The 19124-nt window shown below is 37.9% G+C and overlaps 1 protein-coding gene across 3 annotated transcripts in view; it reads left to right on the top strand.

Annotated features, from left to right (window-relative positions):
* The first annotated feature begins 1153 nt into the window (after positions 1-1153).
* The window catches only part of TACR1 (tachykinin receptor 1), a 197793-nt gene continuing 179822 nt past the window's right edge, over positions 1154-19124 (top strand). For all 3 annotated transcript variants that reach the window (XM_075858489.1, XM_075858488.1, XM_075858490.1), the window contains exon 1: positions 1154-1885. In XM_075858489.1, the coding sequence (XP_075714604.1) occupies positions 1500-1885 (386 nt within the window). In that variant the 5' untranslated portion in view covers positions 1154-1499. The remainder of the gene's footprint in view (positions 1886-19124) is intronic.

Below are 19124 nucleotides of genomic sequence, written 5' to 3' on the forward strand. Positions count from 1 at the left end.
GACCATGGACAAGAGTGGCGCTGTTTCTGCAAAGAAAGCAGACCCTAACCTCAAAGAACCCTTTACTCTTATGTAATCCAGTATTTAGACTATACTAATATTCTCCATCACATCATTGCCAGCCCTAGTGCAGTTTACTGTACAATCTAATTTTCCAACCACAGACACCCGCTCTCTTCCTATCCATGTCCTGTTCCTAAAAAGCGCTCTGCTGTCAGGAATGGCATCTGTTACTGCCCGAGAACAATGTGACCTGTTACTAAACCCACTCATGAACATTACACTGTCATGTGCACGCACCTTTTAAAAACACAGCCCCATCAGATATGGCCATCCCAGCTACAGATAAGAGATATTTCAGTGCCCAGTGATTAAATAGTGCCAGGTGCAACTGACAGTATATAGTGTCTGCAGTTATAATTGGCTCCTAACGCATGCAAAGTATGCCCCCCTAATACCCCCTCCAGTCATAGCGTGTACATGGGGGCACGTGTCAATACTGTCACTTGTACAAATAGGAGCATAGCATAAAACTGGCACTTTAGGTATAGGTCCGTAACAATGCAAAGTCATCTCTGCAATTTTGTTTCCGGCATAAAGAGACTATCATTTTAATAAATACATTGAAAAAAAAAAAACCTATATATATATATAAAAGGGGCACAAGTGAATACAGTTGTTTTCATGTTGTAATGTTTTCATAACAATAACCTTTATTTATATAGCGCTAACATATTCCACAGAGCTGTATGATCAAGAGAAGAAGGAAACACAAACATTGTATAAGAAATAAGACAAGAAGAGATCCCTGCCGAATAGCTTACAATCTAAACGTGGTGCTTGTTATATGTTCCCTAGTGTGTGTCTGTCAAGCCTCCCAGTAGTGAAATGGTTAATAACTCCAAAGCGTTAAAGAATGCCTCTTACATGTGTGGGGACAAGGGATCTAATCCCATGAGAATGTGTGCCAGTTCTTCCCTCTGCACCCCAGTGTCCCATAGAGAGTCCTCACCATATGTCTGCTTCTCCAGCCCCAAGTCTTACCTCTCAGCAGCAGCTTCCTATAGCCATGCCCACTGTCACCAGTAGTGCCCTCCCCTCTCAGTGACACTGACTTTAAATCCCATCTCAGCCTCTCATAGTAGTAGAACTCTGGAAACATGAATTACAGAGAAGGCACTAGCAGAAGAAGGGGCATCACCAGTGCTTTGTAAGGAGCCTGCAGCATTGGCTGGCATTATCTCCTACACATTACAGACCTGAGTCCTCTCCTCTCAGCAGCTGCAGCAGCAGATTACCCATATTTTGCACTGTGATATCATTGCTCTGATATCCTTCTGTAGGAATTCCTATGGATGCATGAGGAGCCCCACAGCTTGCCCATGGAACTTCTCCTACCCAATGTAATGACCTCCTCCAGCTGATTGCACCTTGTTCTTTCCTGGACTGTAATTATTTTTATTTCTTATTGTTTTGGAGGTTGTTGATAGACTTTAACCATGAATATCTCAATACAGAATGATTCAGTGTTTAATGCCACAAATGGCACCGAAAATGGCATCAACCCCTTTCTCCAGCCGCCTTGGCAGATAGCCCTTTGGGCTGTAGCATATTCCATCATAGTGATTATCTCTGTAGTTGGGAATATCATTGTCATGTGGATCATTTTAGCCCACAAAAGAATGAGGACTGTTACTAACTATTTCTTGGTAAACTTGGCTTTTGCTGAAGCCTCTATGTCAGCCTTCAACACTGTGGTGAACTTCACCTATGCCATCCACAACCACTGGTACTATGGACTGATCTACTGCAAATTCCATAACTTCTTCCCCATATCTGCTGTGTTCACCAGCATATACTCCATGACAGCAATAGCTCTGGACAGGTGAGATTTGTCTCTGTTGATAATAATATTAGATTAAATGGGACTAAAATGGATTACAGAAGCAAATCTGCATTGTATGGAATCATTATGTAACAATCAAGGACGAGTAAAGTAGTGGTAAAGTTTAATTTACAATGTATATGTAACCAATATAGGATCTACAAGCGTTATATATATATATATATATATATATATATATATATATATATAAATGAATTTCATGCATACATATATCTATATATATATATATATACAGATGTAGCAGTGCTGAATTTGTGATTTTATTCTTTGACACTCAGTTGTAATTGCATGCTAATAACTAACTGGGAACTGGGTTAAGGTGATGGGGACTGTATACCTCTAGTCCTATGTAAAACCATCGATAGCATACTGTCATGTAACAACAAGTTCTGCCACATTGCATACTCAGCTGTGCTATATCTGACAAACTTAGCCGTACTATATATCTGTATATGGTTTTAAATTATATACTCAGCACTACTAGTATATCTGACAAACTTAGCTACGTTTTATATATATATATATATATATATATATATATATATATATATATATATATATTTATTTATTTACATATCAGTTTGCTTTTTTACCAAGATATATCCTATGTAGCATGTAAACAAAATGTATATGCCAGACGGAGGGCACAACAGTTGGCAGAGAGTGTTGGAAACGCATGATATTGACTGACGATAGAGGTGGAGGAGAAGAGCATGTAAGGGAATTGGGCAAAGACAGACATATGCCTTTCAGGCGTGAAGGATTACATAGGGTTTGAGGGTTTATATCAGGTAACAAGCTGTCAGTCTGTGACTCCAGCTGTTCATAGGCATTAAACATGTGTATCATTATATGTCTATGTGTCATGCAAGTCCTGTAGCTTATTATAAATGAAATACATGACAGACGGCAACGCAAAGTATGTAGTAAAGAGAACAGAATATGATGTGAATATCTACTACTCAAAATACTCCGATGTATCAACATTGAGTTTGTCAAGGTAGCCCGAGTTTATTTAGCACAGCTCTAGTTGCTATAACGTGTTATCTGTGGTTTTACATAGGACTGCCGATAAATCTACTGAGCTATCTGAATGGTGTAATATCATAGTGCACAAAAGTAACAGTTAAATGACAAGTTCAGCTCCGCTACATGTGCACTGGGGTCATGTGTGTGATGTTTACATAGAATGTTGCCTTATGTATTAGGGTAAATTCACACACGACAGATTACTTGCAGAAATTTCTGTGACTGTCCTATTCATTTGCAGAAATCCATGCATCTGCTGCAGAAATCACCCAATTCACTTGTATGGAATGGACTTTTCAGTCGCAGAAATTTCTGTCACGTGTGAATATATCTATATCTGTCCCTCGAGGTTCCTTATAACAGCTATATACTATTTTCCATTTCCACTGATGAAATAATGACTCTGCGCTCTTTATAAACATGTTGAATATGACATGAGGACAACTGTGCCCCTGCCCTGTCTGCTAGGCTGTCTTCTGATAAAAATATAGCAAAGTGGTGCTGATTTTACAAGTGGCAAGTACCCAGGGTGTGTCAAGAAAAGCCTGTGTCTTTAAGACATTGCTGGCACTGGTCAGAAGTACAAGTCTTCCACATTGATGTGTGCCATTGAGTGTACTGTCAGTACCAACCATTGTTGAGAGCTTTGCAGCACCTATAACTAATGTAGGGAATATGAGGGAATTAGACAGTACTGCCAGCAGAATGCAGATGCTGTTTATGGAACTTGTATTCTGTGAATTGAGAGGACATGGGCTTTTGTGATGGTTGCCAGCACCTCTTCTCTTTCCATTCACAATACAGGCGCTGTAAACAGCATTATGCCAACATCACCGTGAAATTCTGTGGCTGCTCTCAATCACCAGTGTTGCAGGTAGTAGGTATATATTGGGAAATTGCTGCTTTTGCACTTTCCTAATATAATCTTAAATTCCACACAGGGTGGATTGATGGCATTTCCCCTGGTACCCAGCATTTGGGGACATGCCTGCCAGCCCCACCTCCTCAGGTGTGCCCCTTTATATATGTGTGTGTGTGTGTGTGTGTGTTTGTCAGATATGTGTCATTTCATACATGTTATTAGTACCATATATCAGATCTGTGGGCATCCCAGTTGTGTTTGTAATGTCCATAATGGGTGATTTATGCCATTGGCTGGGAGACGTATATAAGAAATCTATCCTGTGTATGCACAGGCTGCAGTCTAAGTGAGTGTCAGCACCAGAGGCTAGAGTGGCTATTAGCTGAGTGTAATCCACCTATATTTACATGAAGACGCCATTAATCTAACTGTACTATACCTTTAAGATGGGTATTATGTGTGTGAATTTGTTTACATTATCAAAATAATCTTGTGAATGAAGACACTTTAAGAATTTATTAGGATATTGCTATATATGCAATTTCCCAATACATTAGTGCAGGTTCAGCAATGGTGAACATACACAGTACCTGTAGTTACCACTGCTGCAGGTAATGTGATTGAATCATTGCTGCTTCTGGGCATACACCCTTATTACCTACATGCTTAATGTGCATATATCACCAGACAGATCCTTTTATTTCAGGATATTCTTTCGTCCGACCCCGATTATAAGAATCAAGGATTGTTTTGTAGATACATTTCTTCGTTAGGGCATCTTTAAGAAAAGTTAGCCCTGGTGATCTTAGCGTCATTGCAAAGTTTAGTTAGTGCTCAGTCCATGTGGGAATCTTCTCAAGGAACGCTTTAATGTCATGTGTCTAAAGTATGTCAAAATGATCTACCTATGTGCAGTACTTTGTCCATAGCCTAGTCCATACCGAATACATTCTCTTTGGGATTTGGGTCAGACCAGTTTGCTGGACAATAAAGTGCAGTGATACTGTGGTTATTAAACCAGGTATTGGTACTTTTGGCAGTGTGGGCAGGTGCCAAGTCCAGCTGGAAAATGATATCAGCATCTCTTCATAAAGCTTGTCAGCAGAGGGAAGCATGAAGTGCTCGAAAATGTCCTGGTAGACGCTACGTTGACTCTATGGGGTATTGTCAAGAGGAAGATGAGACACCATACCCATCAAAGCAAGCTGGGCTTCCATAACACCTCAGCAGTGCCACAGGCTGATCGCCCCCATGCCACGCCGCATTGATAACACCTCAGCAGTGCCACAGACTGATCGCCTCCATGCCACGCCGCATTGATGCAGTAATTCATGCAAAGTCTGAGCGGCGATCAAGTATTGAGGGCATATACTGGACATACTTTTCAGTAGGACAACATTTGGGTTTCAAAAATGATTTTTGAAATTGGGCTTATACAATATTCTCATTTTCTGAGACACTACATTTTGGGTTTTCATTAACTGTTACCATAATCATCAACATCAAAAGAAAAAAATGCTGGAAATAGATCACTCTGTGTGTAAAGGATCTATGTAATATATGAGTTTCACTTTTTGAATTGAATACTGAAATAAATTAACTTTTTGATGATATTCTAATTCATTGAGAAGGACTAGTATGTATATATATATATATATATATATATATATATATATATATATATATATATACAAAAATCAGGCAGCAGCACTCCGAGTTATAAGCAAAGTAGAAAAGGTGCTACAAGCACTCTGCTTATACCTTGGAGTGCTGCCTGATTTTGGAACTTCTTGCATCAGGTCCATTAGCCCTGACCTGGGCGGGCTGGCACCCACATACATTTGAGGCTGTGCGGCTGACATTTTGTTTGGATCTATATATATATATATATATATATATATATATATATATATATATATATATATATACAATGCAGTGGAAACCATATTAATACTACAGATATAGCAAAGTCTAATTAAATTGTCTTGCCACAGTGAATTTAACGTGTTAAGACCACACTTAAAGATTGCTACATTTGTATGGGGTAGGCTTTCCTTAGTAGTAAAAAGTTAGAGGTCCAGCACACGATATGATATGAAAAAATACAAAACTATTTATTTGAGTCAAAATTAAACAAGAAATTAAAAAATCCCAGCAGAGAACGCCTACGCGTTTCAAACTTTTCAGTTCTTACTCAATGAGTAAGAGCTGAAAAGTTTGAAACGTGTAAGTGTTCTCTCCCGGGATTTTTTTAATTTCTTGTTTAATTTTGACTTAAATAAATGGTTTTGTATTTTTTCATATCCTATCGTGTGCTGGACCTCTAACTTTTTTCCATGGATTTCTACCTACTCCCGACGTAGCTCTCTTGCCCGTGCACCAAATAATCATGGAATGTGGCGTCCTTACTTCGAATGAGTGGTGAGCAGACCAATTTTTCTTGTACATTTTCTACTTTCCTTAGTGGTGGCTGTGAGCAGACAGACTGAATCAGTGAGCAGCAACGACAGAGGCAGTTTCCCCCAGAATCTGATTATTTCTAAAAATGGAACATGGGTGGTTGAAATTGCATTCACGGAAATGGGGCTGTTGACTGGCAAGTGTTTATCCAGTAGATCAACAACTATGCCTGCAGTGGTACATCATTTTGATTTTGTGCCCATCTTGATCATTGGCTCTGGATGTTCACAGTGTCAATTGAAATGAATGGTTGTCCAGTAATTTTCATTGAAGCCCTCAAAATTCTTAATTTTCCCCGCTGTGATTCTGATTCCTCACTAAGGGATTCCCCCCAAAAGGTCCCTGTCTCTGTAAGGTTTTGTCTCAGCGGGACAACCCCTGTAAACTGCATACTGATATATTATCCATAGTCCAGACAGTTGAGCAAGTAATGAGAAGCATAAAATATCATATTTGGTACATTGTATACTCATAAGTGCAATGTATGCACAGACACAGAAGCACATCCATATTAACAGAGAGGACAGGCTGTCTGATACAATATTCTCGGCAGTTCTGCGCCTCATTTAATCTCTTTAACTAATGAAATTGGTCTTTTTACACGAACCGGTCTCCAGAGGAAGGCTTGTTTAACCCCTGGACACAGGGGACCAGCTAGTCAGCCGGGCATCCCAGCAGAAAACACATTTTTAAATGCTTTGCCTCATCAATATATAATTATCCCACGCCTCATTTATTAGCGTGAGGAGGGGGATGGAACATCCCTGGAATTTGTTGTCTTTAATGTAGGGAATTCCTCTGTTTATGGGGGTACTGTATAATAAAGGGGGCACAATCACAAGCTCTATGTGGAAAAATGTACACACATCTGTTCCTTGTTAGCAGGAGACTTATCATCTGTTCATGATATCTCTCTGCTTAGGATATTTTACACTATGTTTTTGTCTGTTTGTTCTCCCTAATACTGTATGTATAGCAATGGGGTTTATTAATATTTAATCTTCATAAGAAGCCAGCCATTATGAGAGCTGCATAAACACACGCCGACTTTATTACTGGAACTCCCGTTATGTCAGCAGTACATTGATAGGGGATCCAGGTCCGCTGGGGAGAGCAGCTACACATAATGAAATCTATCAGAAATGTGATATTTTTGCATGTGGACCAAATAGTATATTCTACAATTTTTAAACACTATTACAATAGAGATCTAAAGGGTTAAATTGTGAGAATTATTTTAACTGGAATAAGATAGGTCCATCTTTTAATCTCTCTTTCATTCCTTATTTCTATCTATCTATCTATCTATCTATCTATCTATCTATCTATCTATCTATCTATCTATCTATCTATCTATCTATCTATCTATCTATCTATCTATATCTATCTATCTATCTATCTATCTATCTATCTATCTATCTATCTATCTATCTATCTATCTATCTATCTATCTATCTATCTATCTATCTATCTATCTATCTATCTATCTATCTATCTATCTATCTATCTATCTATCTATCTATCTATCTATCTATCTATCTATCTATCTATCTATCTATCTATCTATCTATCTATCTATCTATCTATCTATCTATCTATCTATCTATCTATCTATCTATCTATCTATCTATCTATCTATCTATCTATCTATCTCATATCTATCTATCTATCTATCTATCTATCTATCTCATTTCTATATATCTAGCATCTATCCATCTCTCTCTCTCATATCTATCTATCTATCTATCTATCTATCTATCTATCTATCTATCTATCTATCTATCTATCTATCTATCTATCTATCTATCTATCTATCTCATCTATCTATCTATCTATCTATCTATCTATCTATCTATCTATCTATCTATCTATCTATCTATCTATCTATCTATCTATCTATCTATCTATCTATCTATCGATCTATCTATCTTTATACTGTTTTTTTTATACTACTATCTCTCTCTATATATCTCTTTGTATCTCTGACTCTCTTTACGTCTATCTCTTTATCTCTGTCTCTCTATGTCTGTAATCCCTTCTTATCTGTCTCTATAACTTAAAGAGGAACTGTCACTAGGTCATAAACAGTGGCGTTTTAAAATTTGTGCAACTTACTGAATTTTCTATATTTCTGCATAAATTTGACCTAAGACGACATCAGATTTTGACATGCCCTGAAAGTATATAAAGGGAACCAAATCAAACAAATCAAAAATAATAAACGTGGTAATTTATTTATTGAGGAAAATTATCAATATCACATATCAGTGAATGGTAAAAGTATGTGCTTTCAGTACTTGGCGTGACCCACTGCATCTAAACGTCTCCGGTAATTGTTGATTAGTCCTGCACATCGGCTTGAAAGAAGTTTAGCCCATTCCTCCATACAAAACAGCTTCAACTCTGCTATGTTGGTGGGCTTCCTCCCATGAATTGCTCGCTTCAGGTTCTTCCACAACATTTCTGTTGGATTAGGTCAGGACTTTGACTTGGCCGTTCCAAAACTTGAACTTTATTCTTCTTTAACTATTCTTCAGTAGAATGACTTGTCTGCTCAGTGTCGTCGTCTTCCTCCATGACCCATGTTCTCTTGAGTTCAGCTCATGGACAGATGTCCTGACATTTTCCTTTAGAATCTGCTGGAATAATTCAGAATTCATTGTTCCATCAATGATGGCAAGCCACTGTGCCCCAGATGTAGTAAAACAGGCCCAAACCATGATACTACCACCACCACTACCGTGTCCCACAGATAGTATGAGATTTTTATGCTGGAATGCAGTGTTTTCCTTTCGCCAAACATAACACTTGTCATTTAAACTAAAAAGCTCTATTTTGGTCTCATCCATCCACAAAACATTGTTCTAATAACCTTTTGACTTGTCCAGGTATAATTGTTGGGTAATAATGATCTTTTTGGAGATCAGCGTTTTTCCACTTGCAATCCTGCCATGCACACCATTGTGGTTCAGTGTCCTCCGGATAGTGGACTCGTGAAGGCCTTTAGTTGCTTAGAGGTCATCTTGGGTTCCTTTGTGACCTCGCAGACTATTATACGCCTTGCTTTTGGCGTGATCTTTGTTGGTTGACCACTCTTGAGGAGGGTAATAATGGTTTTGAATTTTCTCCATTTGTACACAATCTGTCTGACTGTGGATTCATGGAGACCAAACTCTTTAGAACTGGTTTTGTAAACTTTTCCAGCATGATGAGCATAAACATCTCTACTAAGGTCCTCCGAAATCTCCTTTTATTTGTGCCATGATACACTTCCACAAACGTGTTGTGAAGATCAGACTTTGATAGATCCCTGATCTTTAAATAGAAGAGGTCGTCCACTCACCTCTGATTGTCATCCCAATAATTGAAAACACGTGACTCTAATTTCACCTTCAAATTATCTGCTAATCCTAAAGGTTCACATACTTTTGCTACTCACAGATATGTGATATTGGATCATTTTCCTCAATAAATAAATGACCAAGTCTATTTTTTTTTATTCATTTGATTTGGATCTCTTTATTAACTTGTGTAAAAATCTTGTAGTTTTAGGTCAAATATATAAAGAAATATAGAAAATTCTGAAGGGTTCACAAACTTTCAAGCACCACTATAAGTTGAACTTGGTAACTGACCTGAATAGCGCTGTCTCCCTGATTCCAGCACTTTTTTTCCTTTCCTAGATCCCCCCGTTCCAGAGATATGTTGGCCCACTGTTGAGTTGACTCCCTATATGCTAATTTGCTGTAGTTAGCCAAAGGGGTGGAGCCAGCTTGAGGGTAGTTTACACCCTGTGGGCTAACTACAGCAAATTAGCATATAGGGAGCCAACAAAACAGTGAGCCATATCTTTGGAATGGGGGAGGGGGGTCCAGAAATACAAAAATAAAAAGCGCCTGAATCAGGGGGACAGCAGTATTCAGTTCAGATAACCAGTTCAACTTATATGACCTAGTGACAGGTCCTCTTTAAATGCATTTTTATCCAGAGCAAATATTTTTTAAATTGTTACAATGCTGGATCAACAGAGGATTAACTGAAATGGACATTTTACCATGAACATGTACTAAAATCCCTGGTGGCCAGGAGCAAAAGCCTTCCAGGTCAGCAACTTTACTATACTACTTCTCTTGGGACCACTTGCCAGCAGGGCCCGGTTAAGGTTTGTGGAAACATTTTGACCATTATATGTATATATACTATAAAATGCCTTTGCTTTATCTGTTCCCCCAAATTTTGGCCACGTTATCAATTCAAACTATGACTTTAACGGGGGTTTTCCCCCACATAGATTGATTGTATATGGATAAGATATGCCATCAAGTCTGAATGTGGAGGTTCGACTGTTGGGACTGTAGAATAGAAAGGCTACAGCGCTAAGTAAGGCACAGTGTCCTCTTTAGTTCTTCCTGTAACACCGGGCCACACTTGAGCCAGCAGTTTGTAGGAACTGCAGTGGGGCTTTGTTACAATTCAACGCTCACTGCCCGGTTGGATCCAACGTTGGGTTGCCAACCTGATTTTTTCCCGACCAATCTATCCAGAAATCAGTACAGACAACTTTTTTTAGGAACAAAATATTGAAAACCCATAATGAATCATAAAGATGACAAGCGATATATATCGACAGCTTAGAATACTGATATGTACACATTAGCGGCATGTACTGTCACCCGTAAAATTCTGATAACATTACAATCCAAGTAATTATTACAAGCTTTTCCAACTTCCAAAAAATCAAGGAAGCATCAATCTTTTTTACTGATACTTGAAAAAGTATCCTATTTAACTAGCGCTACAGCCCCTTTGATCGTGGCATAATTAAGTCTAAGGGGCTAGACCGCCACCAGTCAGACATTGATGTCATAGCCCATGAATATGCCATCAATGCTGATGGTGGGAAACCCCCTGTAAAGTCACTGACTGCCCCCAGGGTTATATCCCCCTTGATTTTACTATGTAGTTATAAAGTGTTTTTATGTTAACAATTCAAACAGTTTCTGGTACAGCAATTACTTCCTCGACAGCTTTGTAGTCAAATAAGGGTTAAATGCGCACCGCCATGTCCTTGTCACTTAATCACGGCGTATACTGCAGCACGGGGTTTGGAAGCCCTGAGGCAGTTTCCATTTTGGCGTTCTCTCACCTATCCGTCTCAATTGTAGCTTTCTTTTTCAGTATGACTCCTTGTTAAACGTGTCTTCAAGTCTATGCTGTTCTGTTCACATTACCTGGTGTCCCGCTGTACATTGTAAGCCAAACATATCATTAATCTCAGCAGACGCTTGCTGAGCTGGACTCTAAATGCAAGATGCGCAAAAGCACCGAGGAAATATAGTATATACACATGTAGTGGAGCTGAGTTTGTCAGTACAGTAGATCTGAATGTATCAATGATCACACACAATGTGTTGCCCTCTGAGATTTCCATAGGACTACATGTACATTTACATTGAGATAATGTCAGTATTCCAGGTGCACAAAATCTACAGTATCGTTCAATGACAAACTCTGCTGCTACATCTAGATATAAACTATAAGCTATGAGCAGAATGATGCAGATAAGAAAATACTGAAGCAAAATACTGCCATGTGAAAGAGGCCTAAGAGACCTTTGTACTGGACTCCAGCCTGTCTGTGCCTATGATGTAGGTTACTATCTATCAATCTATCTATCTATCTATCTATCTATCTATCTATCTATCTATCTATCTATCTATCTATCTATCTATCTATCTATCTATCTATCTATCTATCTATCTATCTATCTCATATCTATCTATCTATCTATCTATCTATCTATCTATCTATCTATCTATCTATCTATCTATCTATCTATCTATCTATCTATCTATCTATCATCATCTATCTATCTATCTATCTATCTATCTATCTATCTATCTATCTATCTATCTATCTATCTATCTATCTATCTATCTATCTCATATCTATCTATCTATCTATCTCATATCTATCTATCTATCTATCTATCTCATATCTATCTATCTATCTATCTATCTATCTATCTATCTATCTATCTATCTATCTATCTATCTATCTATCTATCTATCATCTATCTATCTATCTATCTATCTATCTATCTATCTATCTATCTATCTATCTATCTATCTCATATCTATCTATCTATCTATCTATCTATCTATCTATCTATCTATCTATCTATCTATCTATCTCATATCTATCTATCTCATATCTATCTATCTATCTATCTATCTATCTATCTATCTATCTATCTATCTATCTATCTATCTATCTATCTATCTATCTATCTATCTATCTATCTATCTCATATCTATCTATCTATCTATCATCTATCTATCTATCTATCATCTATCTATCTATCTATCTATCTATCTATCTATCTATCTATCTATCTATCTATCTATCTATCTATCTATCTATCTATCTCATATCTATCTATCTCATATCTATCTATCTATCTATCTATCTCATATCTATCTATCTCATATCTATCTATCTATCTATCTATCTATCTATCTATCTATCTATCTATCTATCTATCTATCTATCTATCTATCTATCTATCTATCTATCATCTATCTATCTATCTATCTATCTATCTCATATCTATCTATCTATCTATCTATCTATCTATCTATCTATCTATCTATCTATCTATCTATCTATCTATCTATCTCATATCTATCTATCTCATATCTATCTATCTATCTATCTATCTATCTATCTATCTATCTATCTATCTATCTATCTATCTATCTATCTATCTATCTCATATCTATCTATCTATCTATCTATCTATCTATCTATCTATCTATCTATCTATCTATCTATCTATCTATCTCATATCTATCTATCTATCTATCATCTATCTATCTATCTATCTATCTATCTATCTATCTATCTATCTATCTATCTATCTATCTATCTATCTATCTATCTATCTCATATCTATCTATCTCATATCTATCTATCTATCTATCTATCTATCTATCTATCTATCTATCTATCTATCTATCTATCTATCTATCTCATATCTATCTATCTATCTATCTATCTATCTATCTATCTATCTATCTATCTATCTATCTATCTCATATCTATCTATCTATCTATCTATCATCTATCTATCTATCTATCTATCTATCTATCTATCTATCTATCTATCTATCTATCTATCTATCTATCTATCTATCTATCTCATATCTATCTATCTCATATCTATCTATCTCATATCTATCTATCTATCTATCTATCTATCTATCTATCTATCTATCTATCTATCTATCTATCTATCTATCTATCTATCTTCTATCTATCCCATATCTATCTCTCCCTCTCTATATATATATATTATCGCCATCACATGTGTGAGCAGTGTCTATCTATAGATCAATAAGAAAAACCCATCGTTTCCCACTGACAATTATTGTATATATTAGGACTAATAGTACCAATTCATCTGGTCCGAGCAGGGCAGCTATAAAATCCGTCACCATTAGCGGCGTGTGCTGAATATGCGGTGTTATTACACTGCGCAGATTATATGTTAGTGCTGACATTACTCTATAACTTGCCAATTCCCAGCACCAACTGCAGCACCAGTAAAATGCCCTGTCTCTCCTCCGCTGTGTTATTGTGAAAGCAAAGCCAGGTTATTATTATTTCTATCGCTCAGGAGCAGCACGGATCCATCAGTGTAATATATACTGAGAGTTAAGTGTGTACCCAGTGGGGGTGAAGGCGTGCTGCCTGCTGCCGAAACCCGCAGTACACCAACCAACATTGTATCTCTGCCTTTACCAACCGTTCTGCTGCATTTCTACAGCTGAGAAACCAATGGGAGATTGTATGGGGAATAATATTTTTTGGGGGGGGGAGTTTTACTATAAATTGTGCATTAAAGTCGTTCCCGCAAATATTAACTTTTAAAATAGAAAATGGAAAAAAAGAAACAAGTCTGTTTGCATGCAAAGTCAATCTCTATCTTAGCTATATATTAGGAAATGGCATTAACTTTCTAATATTAAAGGTCTGTACAGGATTATAGAATTTTTTTTTTTTTTACAAAACTCTGCCACTCTTGTATATGGGTTTTGTCCGGTACTGCATCTCATGCCCATTCACTTGATAGGGGTGGATCTGCAATACCAAATCTAACCTACGAACTGGAGTGGTACTGCATTATAGAAATTCAGCCAAGCTTTTGCGGATGTGTTTGACGATACGCTTGCTGACTGTTTCCAATAACAATCAGCAATATTGTCATAGGAGTAATTAGAATTTATAGGGCCCCATAGCAAGGGCCATAGATGGGCCATAGATCAGAGAGCTCACATAGTTGTGCTAGATTGCAGAAAGCCGCCGACTTCTTATTCCCCACAAATGGAACAATGATCTTGCGCCTGAGTGGCCCCCTCAACCTCTGAGCTCCTGCTATGGCTGCAGTTACGCCCCTGAATATCGTGAATTGAATTGTAGTCTATAATAGAGGATATAACTTAGAATTAGTACAAGAAAAGTAATGAAATGTATTAACAAAGCTAGGCATCTTTTTATGTAGATTATAAATATTAAATAATATAGTTTGACCTATAGGTAAATTGTATAATAGTGCTTAAAGGAGAAAATACACGTCAATCCAATATTTTTGATATTGTAGTTTTGGGTTGGAGTGTCGCTTGTATGTTTGTGCTTTGGGTTTGGCTATATGTGAATATTGTCATTTATAAAAATAACCTTAATGTAGGGGGAGCCACATAATTGCACTCAAAATGGCCCCTTTATTGACGATGTTGGATGTAGGACGGCTGGACTGTGTTTTTGTCCTCTGTTGTGTGTGTATGTCGGAAAAGCTCCCGATGAAGACGCTAAATGTGTCCATAGAGGTCCATAATCAGACCGTGGCCAAAAGAGTGTCGGTCCGGTACAGAGCAGTATACGGCAAAAAATGAAGTATGGAATATTTTAGTAGACTACACAATTCCATCCTGTAATCTGTAGAAAAAGTATCAGTTAAACAGATACAATATTAGCCTATGGGTAATGGATGCCAATGTGTGGCATCCGTCACAGACATCTATGAAGCTGATAAGTCATGGGCTTTTCAATAGCTTTTCATGAGGTAGCCATTAAACAGAATGCCATTATAGTCTATAGGTGACGGATACTTTAAATGAATGCCTAATAGTTGCATCCGATACCCATAGGCTATAATAATTTCTGTTTAACAGTTATGTTATGAAAACCTCACAATGTATTCATTACATTTTTCCCATATTGGTATATGGGTGATGGATGCCACTGTTGGGCATCCGTCCCAGCCTCCATTTTAACGTATACATCGGGAGCTTTTCCTGGCATATACGTTAAACAGAGCATAAAAACGCAGTGTGAACCTAGCCCAATTGTGTGCACTGTGGGTGAAGGAACTCAACAGAAAATGAAAATGTGACAACACCTCTCCTCTTTCTGGTGCATGTATGGGATTGGGGGGGGGGGGGCGGAGTGAACACCAAAAGATCTATCACCCAAATATTAGCATCTGCACTTTGGCACACCACTGCAGTACAGGAGAAATAAATGAAACAGCATTGTTTACCCCTTAGAATCTCTCAGTTATTAAGAGACTATGAAGTCTAGTCTAGTCTAGTCTAGTCTAGTATAGTCTAGTATCGTATAGTGAAGGGGGTGGTGCTGTGTACATTCATCAGCACTCCTAATTCTACTTAAAACTTTTCAACCCCTGAAACATCCTCCTGCTCCGTCTCTTGTTTTGTGACAGATTACAATTTGAGTGTTGCTTATGGGGTGACGGCCACCCTTTATATCTGCAATGACAGCAAGAATTGTCCTACAGATCACTGTTGGCGTCTGATAACTGTCACGCCACCAGTGTTGAAAACATGTTGGTCTTGGCACATTTTTATTAAGAGATGACTAAGCATGTGCTTGTTCTTGGTGACAGTAAGGTCCCTGTTACAAAACCCTTACCATTGGGACTGTTATGACATCACTGATTATGGGCAACACCCTTTAGGTTCTTGGAACTTCTACATTATATCTGAGCATGTAATGCCTTTAATTTAGTGGTCCTCTACTAGATCAGTTAACCATAAAATTGTTGAAATCTTTTGTATCTTCTTCTCTCTTGACTTTCTAGTGAAGTTCAGACGGTAGGAGCGTTAAGTGCTAAATGTTTTCAATTTCCTTAAGCTGCAGAGTACTTTTGTCTGAGGGGTTCTACAAAAGCAAGACGTTCATTATAGTGGATTTCAGCTAATAAATCAAATGTTTAATCACTCTCGAGATGTACAACCTCATTGAAAAAATAAACTGGGCTACTGACAAACCCCATCCTGTCTCTTAAGAATTTTTATAGTGTGCTGAATATAAAGTGGGGCTGTTCACCCATAATTCTCTCCAAGAGGAGCACAGAAGGTATTGAGGGAGATAAAAGCTTCTTGTCCATCCAAGCCTGCCTTTAGAAGTACACATTGCTGGCAATTTTTGGAAATAATGTCATACTTTGCATAACAATGTCAGGATCTGGATTGTTTAAAGGAAACGCCTCATGCGTTGTTGTTCCTCACACTACTTGTTCTGCGTAAACTTTGCTTATTTGGCAGGTAAGGTGACTTTTTTTCTGGTAGGGTTTAAATAAATATTGCAGGAAACCAGATGCCAGGGCAGTGACTTCTGTTGGAACAATTCCATATGGTGTACTGACATACAGTGTACAAACAATCAGTAATACATTATGGTGCCCAAATAACAGTACCATACAGTTGCCTAAATACCAACACCAATGCTTAACAGTGCTTAACAGGGCCGCCACCATCATAGACTGCAAAAATAATACTCTGTACAGTACCTAAGTAAATACCGCCATACAGTACTCAACTAACCTGCAGGGACCAAATAACAGCTCCGTACATAAACTTATGTAATAACAGCACTGTACAATGTCTAAATAAAAATTGTTATTAAATTAATATTAAGCTTAATGGTAGCCTTGGGTTCCCTGCCATCTGTGTTTCCCAATTTGGTAGGGGCAGGTGATGGGCCATGTGTGAGGTCGTACACCCCTAATCTCGGTCCTGCGGGCAACATTCATAGATCACTAATTCAGATCACTCTGCCCGCCTGTGAAGTATTACTTGGCACTGTGATCAGCGCTAGAGCATTCCTGTTACTTAAATGTCCTGACGTCTCTTCTAGAGGCAAGGAGCAGACGTAAATTTTGTTGATTTGGTTAAATGGACAAAAATATTGTTATTATGGACAAAAACACCATTTATTAAAATAACAAAACTCCAATATATCTCTGTATAAGTCAATATTTAGGCAGAACACATGAGAATTGATAAGGTTACGACAAATTAAGAAGAGGCAGCACTCCGGTATCGTGAATAAGAAGATACATTTATTCAACCATGCAGTGACATTTCATCCCGCTGAATGGGGCTTTTTTTCAAGCTGCTCCCCTTCTGTCTCCCACAGCTGATCCTCAGTTTTCTTTACAGTAAAGTGATGATATGTCCATTGTGACATCACGTGACCACTGCAACCAATCATGGCGTAGATGTTACTTCACTGCGATCTAAATTAAACATAGGTCTTGGGGCAGGAAGGCAAGAGCAATGGAATATGCTACGTTTAATAATACAAATCTATTTGAAACTTTTCTTTTGTGGCCACTGGAGGTTTTTCAAGATTGGTTATTGTAGATGTTTTCAAAATAGCCTTTCTGAAACATCTTTACAATTCTGAACAATTTTCTATGTTTGATGTGTTCCAATTTTCGTCCCACAAAGGCCATAAGTTGAACATTATGTTTAACATCTCTATGTATGTATGTAACAGTTGCTGCTTCCCGCCGTCGTATACTTACCACTCTACAGCCACATCCCTTCATCACTCTGGGTTGGCCACTTTCTCTATTGCCGCCATTCTCCTCCAGCACTTCCTAGTTTGTGCGCTGACCCTCCTACACTTAAAGGGTCAATGCGTGCCTAATTATCCAACCAGCTTTTCCAGGATATAACGGATCTCTCCCTGGTTTAATCAATGTCTGATCAATTTGGTTCCACCTAGCTTGATAGTGATATTCCTCTGATTGTTCGTTTGAATTTTCTGTAATATACCTCTGCCTGTACCTGTGAATATCCTTGCCTGCCGCCTGCCCTGACCTCTTGCAAGTGACCTGGGACAAACCTCTGCCGCCTGGTCTGAACTTTTGCTCGTCCAACCGTGAGTGCCCTGACGTTTGTTATATCTGAACCTGCATAATCTCGGTTGATTTATTACTACACTTGTTTACGTTGGCTATCACTCAGGGAGACTACTCTGGGGGTAGCGAAGTCCAGATCCCTGTATAGCGGTTCACGGACGAATACCTGGGGTCCTCTTAGACTCTGTGCCATGGTTTAGTTCTACGCAAATTTCTTGGTGACACAGAGGGTTCACACCATCCTCTGCAGGCCCTGTGATAGAATTGCTTTTCACGGCCCCGTGAAATGTGATGTTAGTAATTTAGTTTCAATTTTTGGGTAACCCATGAAAGGTTTGAGGTCCATGAATGAATTAATGTAATTTAATTATAAAAAATATAATTATAAAAAATATATGGGGAACAATTTGAATAGACAGAATAGAATAGATTAACGGCACTGAGGGAACCGTTGCCTGAAGTACCTTCATTACGGCTATAGGTCCCCTTGACTAACCTACTCTAATTCTTGATTGTTTTCAATATGTCATTATTAACTATTTTATTTTTTAGCAGTGCATTAGCGATTACCAGATGACACAATTCACTAATAGTTACACAGTAAGATTAAAATAAAGTCCATCAATTATAACCTA

The sequence above is a fragment of the Rhinoderma darwinii genome, chromosome 3 (assembly GCF_050947455.1).
Source record: "Rhinoderma darwinii isolate aRhiDar2 chromosome 3, aRhiDar2.hap1, whole genome shotgun sequence".
Lineage (NCBI taxonomy): Eukaryota > Metazoa > Chordata > Amphibia > Anura > Rhinodermatidae > Rhinoderma > Rhinoderma darwinii.